Genomic DNA, 16,668 nt, shown 5'->3' with positions numbered 1-16,668 from the left:
AGATGAGGAGAAATTTCTTCACTCAGAGGGTGGTGAACCTATGGAATTCGCTACCACAGAAGGCAGTGGAGGCCAAGTCATTAGATGTATTCAAGAAGGAGATAGATATATTTCTTAATGCTAAAGGGATCAGGGGATATGGGGAAAAAGCAGGAACAGGGTACTGAGTTAGACGATCAGCCATGATCATTTTGAATGGCGGAGCAGGCCCGAAGGGCCGAATGGCCTACTCTTGCTCCTATTTTTTAATGTTTCTATGAGAGGCTGTTTCCCCTGGTTGGAGAGTCTAGAACTAGGGGGCATAATCTCGGGGTTAGGAGTCGGCCAGTTAGGACTGAGATGAGGAGAAATTTCTTCATTCACAAGGTTGTGAATCTTTGGAATTCTCTACCCAGAGGGCTGTGGATGCTCAGTCGTTGAGTATATTCAAGGCTGAGATAGATAGATTTTTGGACTCTAAGGGAATCGGGTGGGAAAGTGGAGTTGAGGTCGAAGATCAGCCATGTTCTTACTGAATGGCGGAGCAGGCTCGAGGGGTCGTATGGCCTACTCCTGCTCCTATTTCTTACGCTCTTCCTTCTGAATATGCCACCTGCCATTTAAAATAACAGCAAATGTAAATAGCACGCTATAAAGAAAGAACTTCTATTTATATAGTGCCTTTCACATCCTCAGGACAGCTAATGAGTTGCTTTCGAAATGCAGTCACAGTTGTCAGTTAGACAAACACGGCAGCTAATTTACACACAGTAAGATCCCACAAACAGCAAACGTTAATCTGTTTTAGTGGTGTTAGTTGAGGGATAACGATTATCCAGGACAATGGGAGAATGGCCCTGCTCTTCTTCAGATAGTGTCTTGGGATCTTTAACATTTACCTGAACAGTACACAGAGCCTCTGTTTAATGCCTCTGTAATGTAATCTAAAAGACAGCACTTCCAACAATGCAGCACTACCTCATAATGCACTGACGTTTCAGCGTAGATTATGTGTTCAAGACCCAAGTTGGGTCTTGAATCCATAAACTTCAGATTCACAAGCCATAGTGCTATCAACTGAGTCAAGCTGAAACTAGTCAGACTTTAGATATTGCTCACCATTATTAGCAATATCTGCCTCAAAGATGTGCAGATGAAAGAAGCCATTCAGCTCATTTACCTTATCACAGAAATGTACAATTTCACCCCCCCTCCCCCCAATCAAAACATCTAACTGCCTCTTCACTGACTCAACTTTTTTTTACCTCCACCAGCCTACCCAGATGACCATTCCAGGTATTAATCATTCATTCTTTGAAGACATTCTTCCTGACATCAGTCCTAAACTTGCCTTTTATCAGTTTGTACTTATGTCCCTTGTCCTGCAGTCATGGTTTAATGTAAAATAGTGCTCATCTGAGTTAACCTTTTCTATTTTACTTAGTATCTTATACAGCTCAATAAGGTCTCCTCTTATTTACTACCTGTGAAAGCTGAAGAGTCTGAGTTTTTCTAGCTATTCCTCATTACTCAACCCTCTGACACTAGGGATCAACCTCTAGCAACTGCACCTAGGATGGGGTACTTCTTTGTGTAAATGAAAATGAAGGTCAAAAAACCAGCCCCCACCCATTGTTCTCAATCTGCCTCTCAAAGGCTCCCCAGCCCCTTTCCCTTTGTTAGATATGCGAGACTTCAGCCAGGACGTCTGTCCTGTCTCTACCTTACACAACAAACATTCAGGTGTTTCATGCACACTTATCCTACCTTTCTCACCTTGTGTATATGACACTGTGCTAATAGTAACATACTATGTCTATAAACGTGTCTTATTCTGATGTACAATCTACATAATGTGTTAAAGATCTCACATCTGCTCGCACTTCCATTATAAAATACCATGTCCACATATATATTGGAAACTGTCTATGTAAAGTTGTTGCACTATAATTGCACCCTCCTGCCAGTGATGGTGCTGTATGAACTCAATTTGGCATCTCCCAGCCTGCACTCCATAGAAACGTCTATGCTCCAACCAATCTACTTCTTTGCTTTCCAAATTGCTTTAAGTATAAATAATATCAAATCAAAGTATTATATAAAAATGACAGAATACATGACTTTAAATTGGGGACTGAATTATGTCTGCATGCCCTGGTCAAATTATACCCCACCCTTTAACCACGAAGACTACACTTGGTCTTCACTCCCCATGTGCAATGCTAAGGGAGATTGACTCGTACTATATAAATCCTGATGTGAGTCTCTTTTTTTTTAAGCTAATGTATGCTGCCATATTCCCTTTTTCTTTCTTCAATGATAAAATTCTAAATTAAGTGTTAACCGCACCCCCCACCCCATGCTTTGAATAAACTAAAGTGACAAATTGAAAATCAGATATCACAGTGGCATAAAATATTGGTATATGAGCGCACATATGGGAAAACAGTCCTAGTGCCATCATGCAAATAAGAGATTGTGAGGTAACATAAATGAAATCACTGTCACTATATAATCCTCACTCCTTTCTTCACTGCTTGTTCCCCACCTGTTAAAATGTATTTTTAGTATCTGTGTGACATACCTTGATCTTCGAGCATATGTCGGAAGCACAGATTGAAGTATTTTCAAACACATGATAAGCAAATTCGGTCTCCACCTATCCAGGCGATATGCTCTGAAAGTGAAGTGTACAGAACGTACAGAGATTGTAGAAGTAGCAGTGTCACAATTAAAGGTATCAGCAGTACTTTTAGTGGAGGAAAGGAGAAGGCGTGGTGAAGGTGGGATGTCAAGAATTTGTGGGAACATGAAAAGAAAACATCAGATAAAAGGAACAAAGGCTGGTAATGGATTGAGAGCGCAGCAGAGGGCACTGTGCGGATTTACAACCATCACGACAAAGAGTTTCATGGTATGAATGACTTTGCAGGGGCTGGTGGGATTTTCACCGACATCCAACTCACACGCCAGGTTGAATGGTGGTATTGTAATTACTTTTGATGTCACTGTTGTTAAGTAGACAAATACAGCAGCCAATTTAAATTTGCGCACAGCAAAGTTCTATACAAAGCAAATGAATGAATGCCCAGTTAATCTGTGTTTGATGATGTTAGTTGTGGGATTAATGTGGCCAGGACACCGAGAGAAAACTCAGTTCTTTGAATAGTGTCATGGGTTCTTTTCCATCCACTTGAACAGGCAGATGGGGCATCAGCCTAAACAGCAGCCAAAAGTCAGCACTTCTTGTTAATTGTATCTATATGATTTATATCAATTAGTGTTAATTGTATTCAGGTGGTGCATATCAATTGGGGACTCTTGTGTAACCATTTATATGAGAGCTTATCTAGGGGAGCACAGTGGGTAACGTGGATCTCTGTGAATAAAGGCTTGGAAGCAACTGAAGACCAGGCTCTAGTATTCTATCCTAATACACTTGGCTATCCAATTTATTATACCTCTGACGGCTGAGATTAAGTGCTCAAGTCCTAGGAGTGGGTTTTGAATACACAACCTTCTGACTCAGAGGTGAGAGTGCTACCATTGAGTTAAGCTGACACTTATAGGAATGATAATACCTGGGAACATCTCATGAGAGATGCAGGTGATTTCCTTTTTTGTGTGATAGAACCATAGTAGCTAACTGCACAAAGGAGGCCATCCGGCCCATTATGTCTGTGCTGGTTCTTTGCTAGAGCAACCCAAAACTAACCCCATTGCCCTGTTCTCTCCCCATAGTCGTGTATTTCCCTCTGCTTCAAATATTTATCCACTTTTCCCTTAAAAGTTGCAATAGTCTCTGCCTCAACCAGTCCAACATCCCTTTGGGTAAAGAAATATAATGTAGGATGAGCTAATGCAAATAGCCTAATGTCTGTTTTGACATGTGTAAACATGCAATATTATAATGTAACTTATCACAAACAAAAGTTTCTGTCACCACATTTAATTTGCACACAGTTAGATGATGCCACAAGAGCTTCAAGACATATGCCACCACTAAGTGCCAGAGGCTGGAATCCTTGCCTCATAAAACCCCGTAAGGCAGTTTTTTTTATATATCTTAATCATACTATCACTGGGAGGGGCCATGAGGAATCTCGGCACTTCCTCAAAACGGGGAGACCAAAAATAAATCCAGAGAACAAGTCACCCTGAACTGCTCTTTGTACCTTCTAGTGATCATCTCATGAATGAGACCAGAAGAGGCCTGGGTGCATACCCAACTAGCCTGTGTGTGGCATGAGGAGCCCTAAAGAAGATGAGGAAAAATACATGTTAAAATGGAGGGAAAAAAATGTTAAATCACCATGAAAGTTAGCCTCTATAAATCAAAAAATGCAGGCAATGTTTTCTTTCAATCTTGTTAGAATGATTCATGTACAAGGAGGGCACAGATTTCATTCCCCTTTAAGGCCTGAGCTTTAATTTGTTTAAATTGAGTGTTGACTTACTGTGGCACGAATGTGGCTCTTCTGATCATGCAGTTCATATTGAACACCTTTTGTCAGTGCAGTCACAGCATACTTTCTCACACCGTAAAAGTAGAACTCGGCTTCAGGGTGTGTAATATGACCAACCAAGCTGGAGGAAAAAGAGAGAATGGAAGCGGTTATAAAAGGGACACCTATAATGTTGACTTTGGAACAAAGTTACAACACAACCAGTGAATACTATCTGCTGCTATAGTGCTGGCTTCCCACAGATTCGTTTGCTGAAATCTGTAAAATCTGATCAAAATATGGATTTCCTTTGAAAAAGAATTTTAAGTCCATTTCATCCTCTTGGCATTAAAATGAAAAGTTTATTAAATTTAATTCAATGTAATTAGATTCTAATTATTATGTTGTTCACATCCCAGTCAATCGTGTCTATTACAGATCAGGGAACAGGAGCAGCATCCTAGTTTTTGCCTTCAGCTGCCTAGGCCCTAAGCTCTGGAATTCCCACCCTAAACCTCTCTTTCCTCTAAGACGTCCTTAAAACCCACCTCTTTGACCAAGCTTTTGGTCGCCCGTCCTCTTATCTCATGTGGCTCGGTGTCAAATTTTGTTTGATCGCTCCTGTGAAGCGCCTTGAGACATTTTACTACGTTAAAAGCGCTACATAAATGCAAGTTGTTGTTGGTGTTCACATAAGTTTATGAAACGTTTTATTAATGCAGTATAGAAGGGCAGCAACTGATTGGCACTCTCCCTCATTTGGAGTCCGGGTGCATTTGATGCCCCAGCCGATGGGGTGAATGCCGCTTTCTGCCAGTTGTAAAGATCCCAAGTGAAATGAGTTTGGAAGCCTCATGCCTCATGGAAAGAAGTCCACACCACAAAAATGACCACAATTCAATAATAGTTGGCATCTCACTCAGAATGGCCACAAGGAAATGGAAACGGAAATGTAATGTTAGGCTAGAGAATAGCAGGCGACCTGTGGTTTTGTTTAAGTTACATTGTTGGTCCAGTTTCGGAAGAGATTCGTCCTCCAGCTAACCTGTGCATGCCTCATGCTGGTAATAGAAACCAAAAGGAGAACAGTGTTCCTTTCTTCAGCAGTGACATCTCCTTGATGAGTAAAATCATGTCAATACATATCAACCTATAGTTTAACTACAGAATTCAATTTACTCTGTTCTATCTCTGGGCCAGACAGAGCTATGATAGAAAATCTATTTGGGAGAAAGTAAAGCACTGCTAGGAACAATGTTCAATAATCACTCTAATGGACATTAGGATAGCATTTTCTGTTAACTTTTTTCAATGTTTCATTTGTGAATTCAACAAAACTAAAAATAAAGGTGGAGGGAATGGACCTTCCAGAGTGGAGCTCTACATCATACAGTGGTCAGCACAGGAATATCTACTCACCATGAGGTGGGGCCATGAGAATGTGGATGGATTGAGTAAATGCATTGCCTGATGTGTCACTGGGCCATTATAAACTACGAATTTGATACCTGTCCTGTGCTGGGTTATTGATCCCAGTTGGGGCAGTGAAAGGGCATGACAATTGGCCTCAGTACCCCTAGGTTGGGAAGGGAATGAACAGCCAGGACCCTGATCCTGACTGCTATCCGGTGACTGGAAAGCACAAAAGTATGGCCAGTTCCTACATTACAACAGTGACTACACTCCAAAAAGTACTTTGTAGGCTGTAAAGCGCTTTGGGGCATCCTGAAGGGCTCTATATAAATGCAAATTCTTTCTGTTCTTTCTTTTAGTGGGTGAGGGCAGAACCTGGCTCCTCTGTTTAGGCTCATATGCAAAAAATGGCTACTAGGCCAGCACACGGCAAGCAGAGAGAACGCGGGCTGGCAGAGAGAACGCGGGCCTGCTGGGGAAACTTCCAGGAAATCTGGCACAAAATTGAAAATCCAGGCAGCAATCATATTGCCCAATTCTGTCAGATTTTCCACTGAAAGCAGAAAACCAGTGGCCTTGATTTAGCACTTCTTGTACTTTGAAAATGAGAATGGGAAGTTTAGTTAATGAGTCTAAATAACAGAATAAATCACTGATAGGTAATAGCTTCAAATTAATGTCTCTTGATCAGCTCCATACAGGCTACATAAACACATGTACAATGTACAGCCAATATACAGGGTAAAATCCTTGTGTAAACTAACCCTTTCCATATGTTTCAAAAATCAAACGCTACTTTTAAGGAGAGGCTGTAACTTTTAACATTTTGCGAACCAGTTGCCAAGAGAAAGAAGGGAAGAAAAAAAAAGATTTGGAGACTCTATAAGATTCTGTAGTTTGGACTAATTTGGGACAACTTTCTCTTTTCGCTACAGTACTCAGACAGCCATAGAAAATAATGTGTAAACTTAAATATTTCTCTAAAATCAAAAGTTAAAACAAAACTTTACAGGTGTACACTTACTATGCTGTGTACACAAATGAATGTTGATATTGTATATATAGGTTTTGTGATTTTTAAAAAACATTTCACTGACTTACACATATAAACTAATACAGAAAACATCAGGTTCTGGTAGCAGAGGACAAGAATCCAGCACTAATACAACACCAGCCCCTGAAGGTTATACAATGCCACGATGGCACTGCACTAACTCTGAACCAGTCTAACTTCAGCTGAGATTGAGCGTGCGACTGATTATTAAACAAGGTTTGCCGAGTTTAAATGGGAATCCAACATTTAATTTCATGAGTTTAAACTTTACTTCAGCACCAGTCTTGAGCATTTTTTCTTTCACACATTCGAATAAAGACCAAGTTCCACGTGGGCTGAGCACTGGTACACACAGGTGCCAAGTTACTGTAGCTACTTCACCTATAGACAGGCCTCTCCATTCCAACATGTGCTGGGTGTAGGTCACATGTACAAGGCATGTTATTCACATGGTTATGCAATGACAGCAGCTCCAGATTAAGATCAAAAAATGTTGTAATGACCGCACAAATACCTGGCAGGGGGACAATTGGACCAGGATGCACAGGACAGGAAAAAGTTCATTCTGTACTTAGATTTTTTTTTAAGAAAAAGCTTCATCTGTGAATAATAATTTTTTATAGAACATTTAAACGTATTTTATGACACAGGATGTTTGCATCGTTCTTGCACAGGACTGCAGAATTTTGGATGAGCTCAAGTTTACGGGGGGGTGGTAGGTAGGAGGCTGGCCAGGGAAGCATTGGAATAGTTGAGTCTGGAGGTAATGAATGCATGGATGAGGGTTTCAGCAGCAGATCCATTAACAAAGCTTTGAGATATAGAAACTGATAGCTTGTAAAGAAAACCTCCCTCAGGAAAATGAATGAAACCAGTGCTGCCTCATGCTTTATCTCATGTGCCATGTTCAAAAATGGCACTTAAGACACTAATTTTGTTAATGAAGACTAACTGATCTTCCATGGCATTGCGCAAAAGAAGTCCAGACAAACTAGTTTCCAGGTGAAATGGGACTGCAGGGTGGGGGGGATAATTGGACCAGGATGTACAGACATAATTAAATCACTAATTTGAAGTCATACATTCTCTCATTTTTACACAATACTTTGATTTTATATTATTGTTTATAGTTAAATATGAAAACTTAGAGCAAGTTGGGAAACAGTAGAGTTGGTTGCAACATTAAAGTTTCACTGCAGTGCAAGCTGAGGAGCCACAGCACCACCACTGGTGGATGGGTATAATTACAGGGCAGTAAGTTTACATAGCAGGTTCCATCATAAATGTGGGCATAGAAAATTATAATTTAAAAAGTTGACAAGAAAGTTTCTTGAACTGGCAGAAAGTGGGAAGTGGTGTCCCACAGGGGTCCTTGCTGAGACCATTGCTGTTCACCATACGCACAAATGATTTGGATCAGAAGTTGGTAGTACGGTGTCGAAATTTTCAGATAACGAATTGAAGGGTATAGTTAATAATGTGGAGGACTGCACCAAAACACAGGAAGACGTAAATAGGCTTGCGGAGTGGGCGGATGAATGGCAAATTAAATTTAATACAGCAAAGTGTGAGGCAGTTCATTTTGCTGGAAGGAATAAGGGAGCCACTTATTACTTGGAAGGTAAGAAACTAAATGGGGTAGAGCAGAAGAAATTTGTGATTACAGATACATAAATCACAAAGTAGCAACGCAAGTTGATAAGGCCATGAAGAGTGCAAACAAAGTAATGGGGTTCATTTCCAGAGAAATAGAACACAACAGCAGGAAGGTAATGTTAAATTTATATAGAACCATGGTTAAACCACACTTGGAGGACTTGGAGTCTGGTCTCCGGACAACAAAATGGATATTGAAACACTGGAGAAAGAGCAGAAAAGATTTACAAGGATGTTACCAGCATTGAGAGGATGGAACTATCAGGAAAGATTAAGCAGGTTGGGGCTGTTTTCTTTGGATAAAGGACTAAGAGGAGACCTGATCGAGGCCTTTAAAATTATGAAGGAATTCAATAGGGTGGATGCATAGAAACGGTTTGCACTTGTGGTTGAGTCCAGAACAAAGGCAGAAATATAAGATAGCCACAAACAAATAAAATAAAGAAATTAGGAGGAATTTCTTGACAGAGAGTTGTGAGAATGTGGAACATGCTGCTACATGGAGTGGTTGAAGCAGATAGCATTGATAACGTTGAAGAGGAGGCTTGATGCATTCACGAGGGAGAAGGGAATAGAGGAACATGAGGTTGGATGGGGAAAGATAATTAGGGTAGGAGGAGGTTCGTGTGGTGTATAAATATCATAGACCACTTGAGCCAAATGGCCTGTGTTTGTGATGTAGATTCTTCGTAATTTATATAATAAATATCAAATAAATCATAGAATCATAGTCTGCCTCATTTGACAAATTTTCTTAAAACTATCGAGACCTGATTATTATTCAAGTCTCATTTAGTCTCACTCTCATTTTGATCAAAATGTAAGACTAGAATCTAGCTTTTTATATGAACACAGCAGCAACCTGTTCATAGATTTCATCAAGTCAGTCTCCCCAGTCCCAGGAAAGGCCAATCCTTGCTATCTCTGTCATCCATTTTATATGCAGGAGAACGCACAAACTAATCTTAATCTTTTCCAGTCCCCTTGTTAAAGACTTCAGTCTGGCTGCAATTTGCAGTTTTTGTTCTCTTTTCCTAACCATTTAACTCAAAGACAATTATATATTCACATCTGAATGCAGCCAAAGCAAAACTTCAAAAAAAAAATCCACCCCTTTCTTTTCTGCAATACAGTAAACTCATGTGCCTGACAAATTAATACTCGTTTACTTGTGGCTAGGCAACCATTAATGCTCCTTTATTGAAATGCTAATATTGGCCTGGGGGGGGAGGGGGCATGGAGATCACAGACAATGAAGATATTTAATATATACCTCAGACACAACCGTTAATATCCACTTATATATGCAAGTGAAATGCTCATTAATATCTCACCAAGTTATAGTCCAGCAATTTTATTTTAAATTCACAAGCTTTCGGAGATTTTCTCCTTCCTCAGGCAAATGTTTCAAATCTCCGAAAGCTTGTGAATTTAAAATAAAATTGCTGGACTATAACTTGGTGTTGTAAAATTGTTTACAATTGTCAACCCCAGTCCATCACCGGCATCTCCACATCATTAATATCTCATTCAAGAGCTTATCATCCAATTATTCTATTTTCTCCACAGTAACGGCAGACTGATTAAATGGTGTACTTTAATACCAGTAAGGCCTGCACTGAGGAGTTAATTATTGGTTATTTGCTCTGTCTTTTAAATAGCAGCTCCTGTTTCCTAACTATTTTGTTAACACAGGCAGACATTGTACTGACTGGTATCACTGACACAATATCCTTTTACATTTCAAACAGCTCATTAGTATTCCAGTCCAATAATGTTTTGTTGACAAATGCCGTCTCAGTGAACTTGGCATAGTAAATAGCTACTCGATACTCTGGCCTAATGTGCATTTTCCCCTCCCTTTACTCTACCAGCAGTGGCACTGCTTTCGGTTATCTTGCTCCTACAAACTCTCCCTAAATCTGTACTGTTTGCTACTTTTCTCTAACCTTCAAAAGCCTCCTTAATATCTACCCTTTTGACAGTCTTGCCTAATTTCCCACCTATTCCTTCTAGGGTCGGATTCTCAACTGTGAAGCAACTTGAGACTTTCTGCTATGTTAAAAGCTTTATGTAAAATTTAGAATTTATTGTAGGTGTGGGTGTGCACTGACTATCTCAAGTCTTAACCTCTTCTATGGTTACATGCTTAAGTAACAGTGGAGGTTACCACAAATCTGCCATTCACGTACTATAGGAGTGAGCAATTTATAGTGTGAATCGCAGGTGAGGTAATCGACCTCTGGATTGAGAATGACGGCTTGGTTTATTTTAGCAACAGTAAACACACCTCCCATTGGCTGAGCCACAGAGACACAGGTGCTGGAGTCGCAGCCCATTTTCTGGTAAGGTCAGATACAGGGGAGAAAAAAATAAAACAGAAAAAAGATGCAAAATTAGCACCCAATTCATGATGATTTTCAAGTGCATACTGTTGGGTTGTGATATTGAAAATCATTGCTCCAATAACTCTTCTTTATTATTGCATCTTGTTAAGATCACTCAAGATCTCTTCACAATCCACTGACATCACTTGCAAAGTCAGTTGACCGCTTACCATTGTACAAATGTGAGGTTTCACCATCCTCAATTCCTGCAGTGTACCTTCTGCAACGGTGGTTGTAGCAACTTTTACCACTGCACAAAAATGTTCATCAGCAGTGAACAGAACTAAACATCCACTCATGCTGACAACCAGAACGTAAAATGGTTAGGTGTAGGCATTCAGGTACAAGAGGACTGCTACCAGTGAGTCAGTGCACTGAGTGAATCTTCATTCAAGACACTGTACAAACCACATGATCATGCAGTGTTGTTAAAGATCAGTGCATCAATCAAAAAGCAAATTCGATGGCACAACTGATGTATAAAGATAAATCCAATGGTTGAACTGTGAATATATTAGATAATTCACAATGCCAAAATCATTAAGAGAAATTAGATGAACTCAACAAGTCCTCAAAAAAAATAAACGGCAAAATTACTGAAAAGAGAAATATTAAATCATTGGATGAATGGCGGCAACATCATTCAGTAGAGAAATACAAAAATCACTGGTTGGATGACAGCAAAATCACTGAAAGAAATACATCACTGGGTGAGTTACGGCAAAAATCATTGAAAACAAAAATCAAAATTACTAGATGAATGAAGTCAACATCACTAGACAAAGAATAGTGTGAAACAACTGGACAAGTGGAGGCAAATCACTGACTGACGAGAACTATGTCATTCTGAATTGAGGTGGATCATTACTGGACACAAGATATGAAATTATTAAGCAGAGAATAATATACACCAGAGTCATTATAAGACCGTAATCTCAAGAGACACAGATGATGTCACCAAACACGACATTGAGTAATTTTTTTTTAACTGTCACCTCTATGCTGAAATGACCGTTTTCATTTCACTTCCAAATATCTATGTTTTATAATACATACCATACAGTTTGTGTGTGGGGGGAATTAATTCAGTTTTCAGCAAGTATTTGTGGCCCACGATGGCTAACCTTATGACCAATACCCACTGCCAGCTCTTTTTCAGTTGCTGTGTGAGAACATCAACACTGAAGGATTAAAAGTGATCTGTCATTGGCACAACTATTCACCAGGAAATAGCACGGTATTTTGTACTAGCTAAAAAAAATCCTACTGATTAGATTCTTATTTTTCATTCTAGTACCAGAAAGGATACCAAAATGGGTATCAATCAGGGTGTGCAGCATCACAGTATCTCCATACCTTGCACCTTTTAATTCTACCTGCAGAGAACATGGAAAGAAAGAACTTGCATTTGTATAGCACCTCACATATCCTCAGGACATTCCAAAGCACTTCACAGCCAATTAAGTACTTCTTTTTGAAGGGGAGTCACTGTTGTGCAGGGAGACACGGCAGCCCATTTACACACAAACACCAATGAGGTAAATAACCAGATCATCTATTTTTTTGTTAGAAAGTGGTGTTGGTTGAGGGATAAATATTGGCGAAGACAGCAGAAGAACTCCCTTGCTCTTCAAATAGTGCAATGGGGTCTTTTACACTCACCTGAGAGGCTAGACTCAGCCTCAATTTAATGTCTCATCCGCAGACAGCATCTACAATGATGTAGCGCATCATCAGTACTGCATTGAAGCATCAGCTTAGATTACGTGCTTGTCTCTGGAGTGGGGCTTGAACCCACAACCTTCTGACGCAAAGGCAAGAGTGCTACCTCTAAGCTATGGCTAACTCCTACGCAGCAACATTATGTTACTGTATTAGTGTACCTCATCCCTGACATCAACAGGAAAAAAAATCATTGAAGGCCACGTCAGGGGTCCAGCCAGGTTTAGTTTATCACATTACCGCAGCAATAAATACAACAGTGTATTTCGGTCTGATGCTGGTACTAGTTGGATTTGCACTACACAACTACCTCCATGTAGAATTCACTTCACAGCAACTTTGCATTGAGAATGAGATTTTGTTTATGCTTTTCACAGTATTGCAGAGAAATTCCGTAAAATTATCAAAAGTAAGTACTTCACACCTCGAGTTATTCATTTTCAGTTATAAAAATCAGGGAACGTTCAATTTTTATTTTAAAATCTGAAGGAGAAATTTGTGGCCAAAAAGGAAGGAGAAAATTCTACAGAACATAAAACTCTGCATACTTTTTACTTCACACACACAAATGCCAGGCAATGACCATCTCCAACAAGAGAGTCCAACCACCTCCCCATGGCATTCAGTGGCAGTGCCATTACTGAATCCTCCACCCATTAACATCCTGGGGGTTGTCATTGATCATAAACTCAACTGGACCAACCACATAAATGCCGTGGCTACCACAGCAGGTCAGAGGCTGGGTATTCTGCGGCGAGTGGCCTCACTTCCTGGCTCCCCAAAGTCACTCCACCACCTACAAGGCACACGTCAGGAGTGTGATGGAATACTCTCCACTTGCTTGGATGGGTGCAGCTGCAACAACACTCAAGAAGCTCAACACCATCCAGGTGAAAGCAGTCCGCTTGATCGGCAGCTCATCTACCACTTTAAATGTCCATTCCCTCCACCGCCGTTCCTTCATCGTCGCTAGGTCAAAATCCTGAAACTCCCTACTTAAGCACTTCCAATGTGAAAGACTGAGACATTCTAAGTATGTGATAAGGTGCAAGTTCCTTCTTTCCCTTTAGTTGGTTTGACTTTGATACTATAGAGTCAACTTTTGACAGACAGAATCTTATCAGTAGTGACACTTAAACAAACTGCAGCATCTAATAAACATTAAAAGAAGTCTTAAAATGGTGGGATTCCATTTATAAGAAATCACCAATTTACCATGTGGACAATATGTGTTAACAAATAGCGCAACACAGACTTTGTATGGCATATTCCAGGCCCACACATCACAGACTGGGAGATGAATATAAATATTTGTTTACAAAGTTGTAATCCCATAGCCACACCACCTTTTGACAGGAAGTCATTACCTGTAATAATATGGGAAACTTTTTTTTACAATTTGGAATTGTTTTCCCAACATCATTCCAGCAAGCAGCAGGTGCTACAAAGAATCTGTCCTGAACATCTCCATTCTTGCCCAGATCACTCAAATAAATTACAAGTTGATGGGAGTTAATAATATGAAAGACAATGGGCATCATTTTAGCACCCGCTATCGGGTGCGTTCCTGGCGGGGGGCTCCGAAAATCGGGGAATCCCGGAGCGGGACTGGAGCCCGGCTCCAACCCGACCACTTCCGGGTTCCCCACTGACGCACCGGCGTGCGCGCGCAGCCCCCACTGGTGGGAATCCTGTAGGCAATTAAAGCCAGCGGGATGCAACTTGAAAGTATTTATGTTGCTTGTTCAGGTCGTTTACAGACCTGATTGAGCTGTTTTATTAGGAGGGGTGGGATTTTACACTGAACTGAGACTGTTTCCCATACTGGGGGAAACACTCCCAGTTCAAACGGAGGTGTTGCAGCCAGCAGCCTGTGGCAGCTGAAAAGGTGCATTCGACAGGTGGCCACACCGTCACATTGGACAAAGGTTGGCCTCCACCACCCTCCTCCTAGCAAGAAAATTCACCAACTTGGAACCGCAACCCCGGTGTGAGGACACACTTACCTACCTCGCGGACCCCCTCAGATGTATATCTTCTGGATGGGGGCCGCTGTAGCTGCAGTCATGACCTTCTCGGAGGGCGAGCAGCATCACCAGCCTCGCCGTCCACCTCTGACACGTGGAGCTCCACAACAGAGTGCTGTGACACATCCACCTGCACAGCAGGAGGGAGGGCAACCGCAGAGAGAGATGCGTCGCAGAGGGCACTACCCTCACCACAGGGTCCACAGACCGAGGCTCAGCTTCCTGGATCTCTCTGAGCAGCAGTGCACACGGAGGCTCAGAGTCACTCGACATGTAGTCGTGGACATCTGCAGCCTCCTTCATGCCGAGCTGCTCCCGGCTGGCCCGAGCACCATCTTCTTACCTGTCGCTCTCAAAGTCACCACTGCCCTCAACAACTTCTCCTCCGCATCCTTCCAGGGTGCCACCGGGGACATCGCCGACGTCTCTCAGCAGTCTGCACAAAAGAGCCCTGCAAATACACCTACACCCACTCTGCAGTGACACAATGGGTGGCATCAGTGGTGGGTCTTCATAGTGATCCTCAGGAAAGGGCATTATTGCACAAACCAGACAAGATTCGCAAAGACGTGGCAGTAGTGGTGCCAATATAATATGGAATGTGAGTTAGTCAGAAATTCAATATAAGTAAAAGCCATGACAAACCCTCAAACACCCTTGTGCATCCCCTTTATGCTCACGACACGTTTGCCTTACGCTGCCTACTGCACATATGTGATGCATGCCCTGTGGCTGCAGCATAGGTAGTGGCAGGTTGAGTGAGGCTGACCGTGAAAGAGATGCACAAGAGGGTGAGTATGAGATAGAGCCATGAGATTGTATGAGGATTGGGTTGAGTGGTAGTGGCGGGATGAGTACTGGCGAGGTGAGTAAGTGCAGGTAAGATGAGGATGAAGTTTGAGTGGGTATGAGGGGTGATGTGACAGTAGGGTTGGCAGTGCTGAAGGAGGTGTGGGGTGGGGTGATGTGGCAGATGGAGTGTAGGGGAATGAGTAAGTGTACTCACTTTGGCTGACCTACTGAGGTCATTGGAGCGCCTCCTGTACTGTATGCAGGTGCGTGATATGTTGGTGGTGCTGGTGACCTCCTCTGCCACCTCGAGCCAGGCCTTCCTGGTGGCAGAGGCAGGCCGCTTCCTCCCGCCCGCCGGGGGGGGAGATCTCTGTCCTCCCCCTCCTCCTCACCCCATCTATTGATACCTGGAGTGAGGCATCATTAAACTGGGAGCAGCCTTCCCACTGGGCTGCTCCATGCTGTAATTTTTTCTATTTGTTGCAGCATCTGTCATTGGAGGACTGCCCCTTTAAATAGAGCTCCTCCAGCTGACAGATCTTACTGCGCATGCGCATCCCGCCCGATGCACAGTTCAGCAGTGGGGAACCCGGAAGACAAGGTAAGTGGATCCAATTGGGCTGCGATTGCGCGGGTGGCAGACTAATTTCACCAATAGCCCCCCTGCTGCGAACCCGCAGCCCTGCTAACATCGAGCCCCATGTGATCATTTTGTTATGAAAAAACCTACAGGAAAGAATTTTTTTTTTTTTTTAACTAGCTCTTATTTTCCCCCTTTACAGCATATTATGGCAGAAAAGAACTTCCCTTTTAGGGATTAATAGTCACAAAATTGAAGGTTTGCTTACATTAAAATTGTAAATCCAATAGATAACTAGGTGTTATCATACTGTCACCAGGTTGAGTTTTTAAGCAGGAACAAAGAGATGGCTCATGTCTTGGACTGTCCCTGGCAGTCATCTGCTGTTCTGTGTTTGGCAAACAACTTAGTGATGTGCCTTTGGAGGAATGGACTACTCCTTATGGTTTTTCATTTTACCAGCCACATAATGCTCAGTGGTAACAAAGACTCCATTTAGCAATCCAAGTAAAAACTTATGTATAGTAACTTGTTTAAACTGCTTGTTTTGGAACACCCCACCTTTAGGACAGCACGTGCACATATGCCAACATCTGTATCATACTCGAGGGTA

At 41.8% G+C, this 16,668-nt stretch overlaps 1 protein-coding gene across 2 annotated transcripts in view; it reads right to left on the bottom strand.

Annotated features, from left to right (window-relative positions):
• The window catches only part of dhrs11a (dehydrogenase/reductase 11a), a 127,754-nt gene that overhangs the window by 23,635 nt on the left and 87,451 nt on the right, over nucleotides 1-16,668 (bottom strand). For both annotated transcript variants that reach the window (XM_068008185.1, XM_068008184.1), the window contains exon 6: nucleotides 4,437-4,566. In XM_068008185.1, coding sequence (XP_067864286.1) covers nucleotides 4,437-4,566 — 130 coding nt within the window. The remainder of the gene's footprint in view (nucleotides 1-4,436; nucleotides 4,567-16,668) is intronic.

Source organism: Heptranchias perlo, chromosome 28 (genome assembly GCF_035084215.1).
Source record: "Heptranchias perlo isolate sHepPer1 chromosome 28, sHepPer1.hap1, whole genome shotgun sequence".
Lineage (NCBI taxonomy): Eukaryota > Metazoa > Chordata > Chondrichthyes > Hexanchiformes > Hexanchidae > Heptranchias > Heptranchias perlo.
The sequence above is the reverse complement of the archived record's forward strand: the minus strand, read 5'-3'. Positions and strand labels throughout refer to the sequence as shown.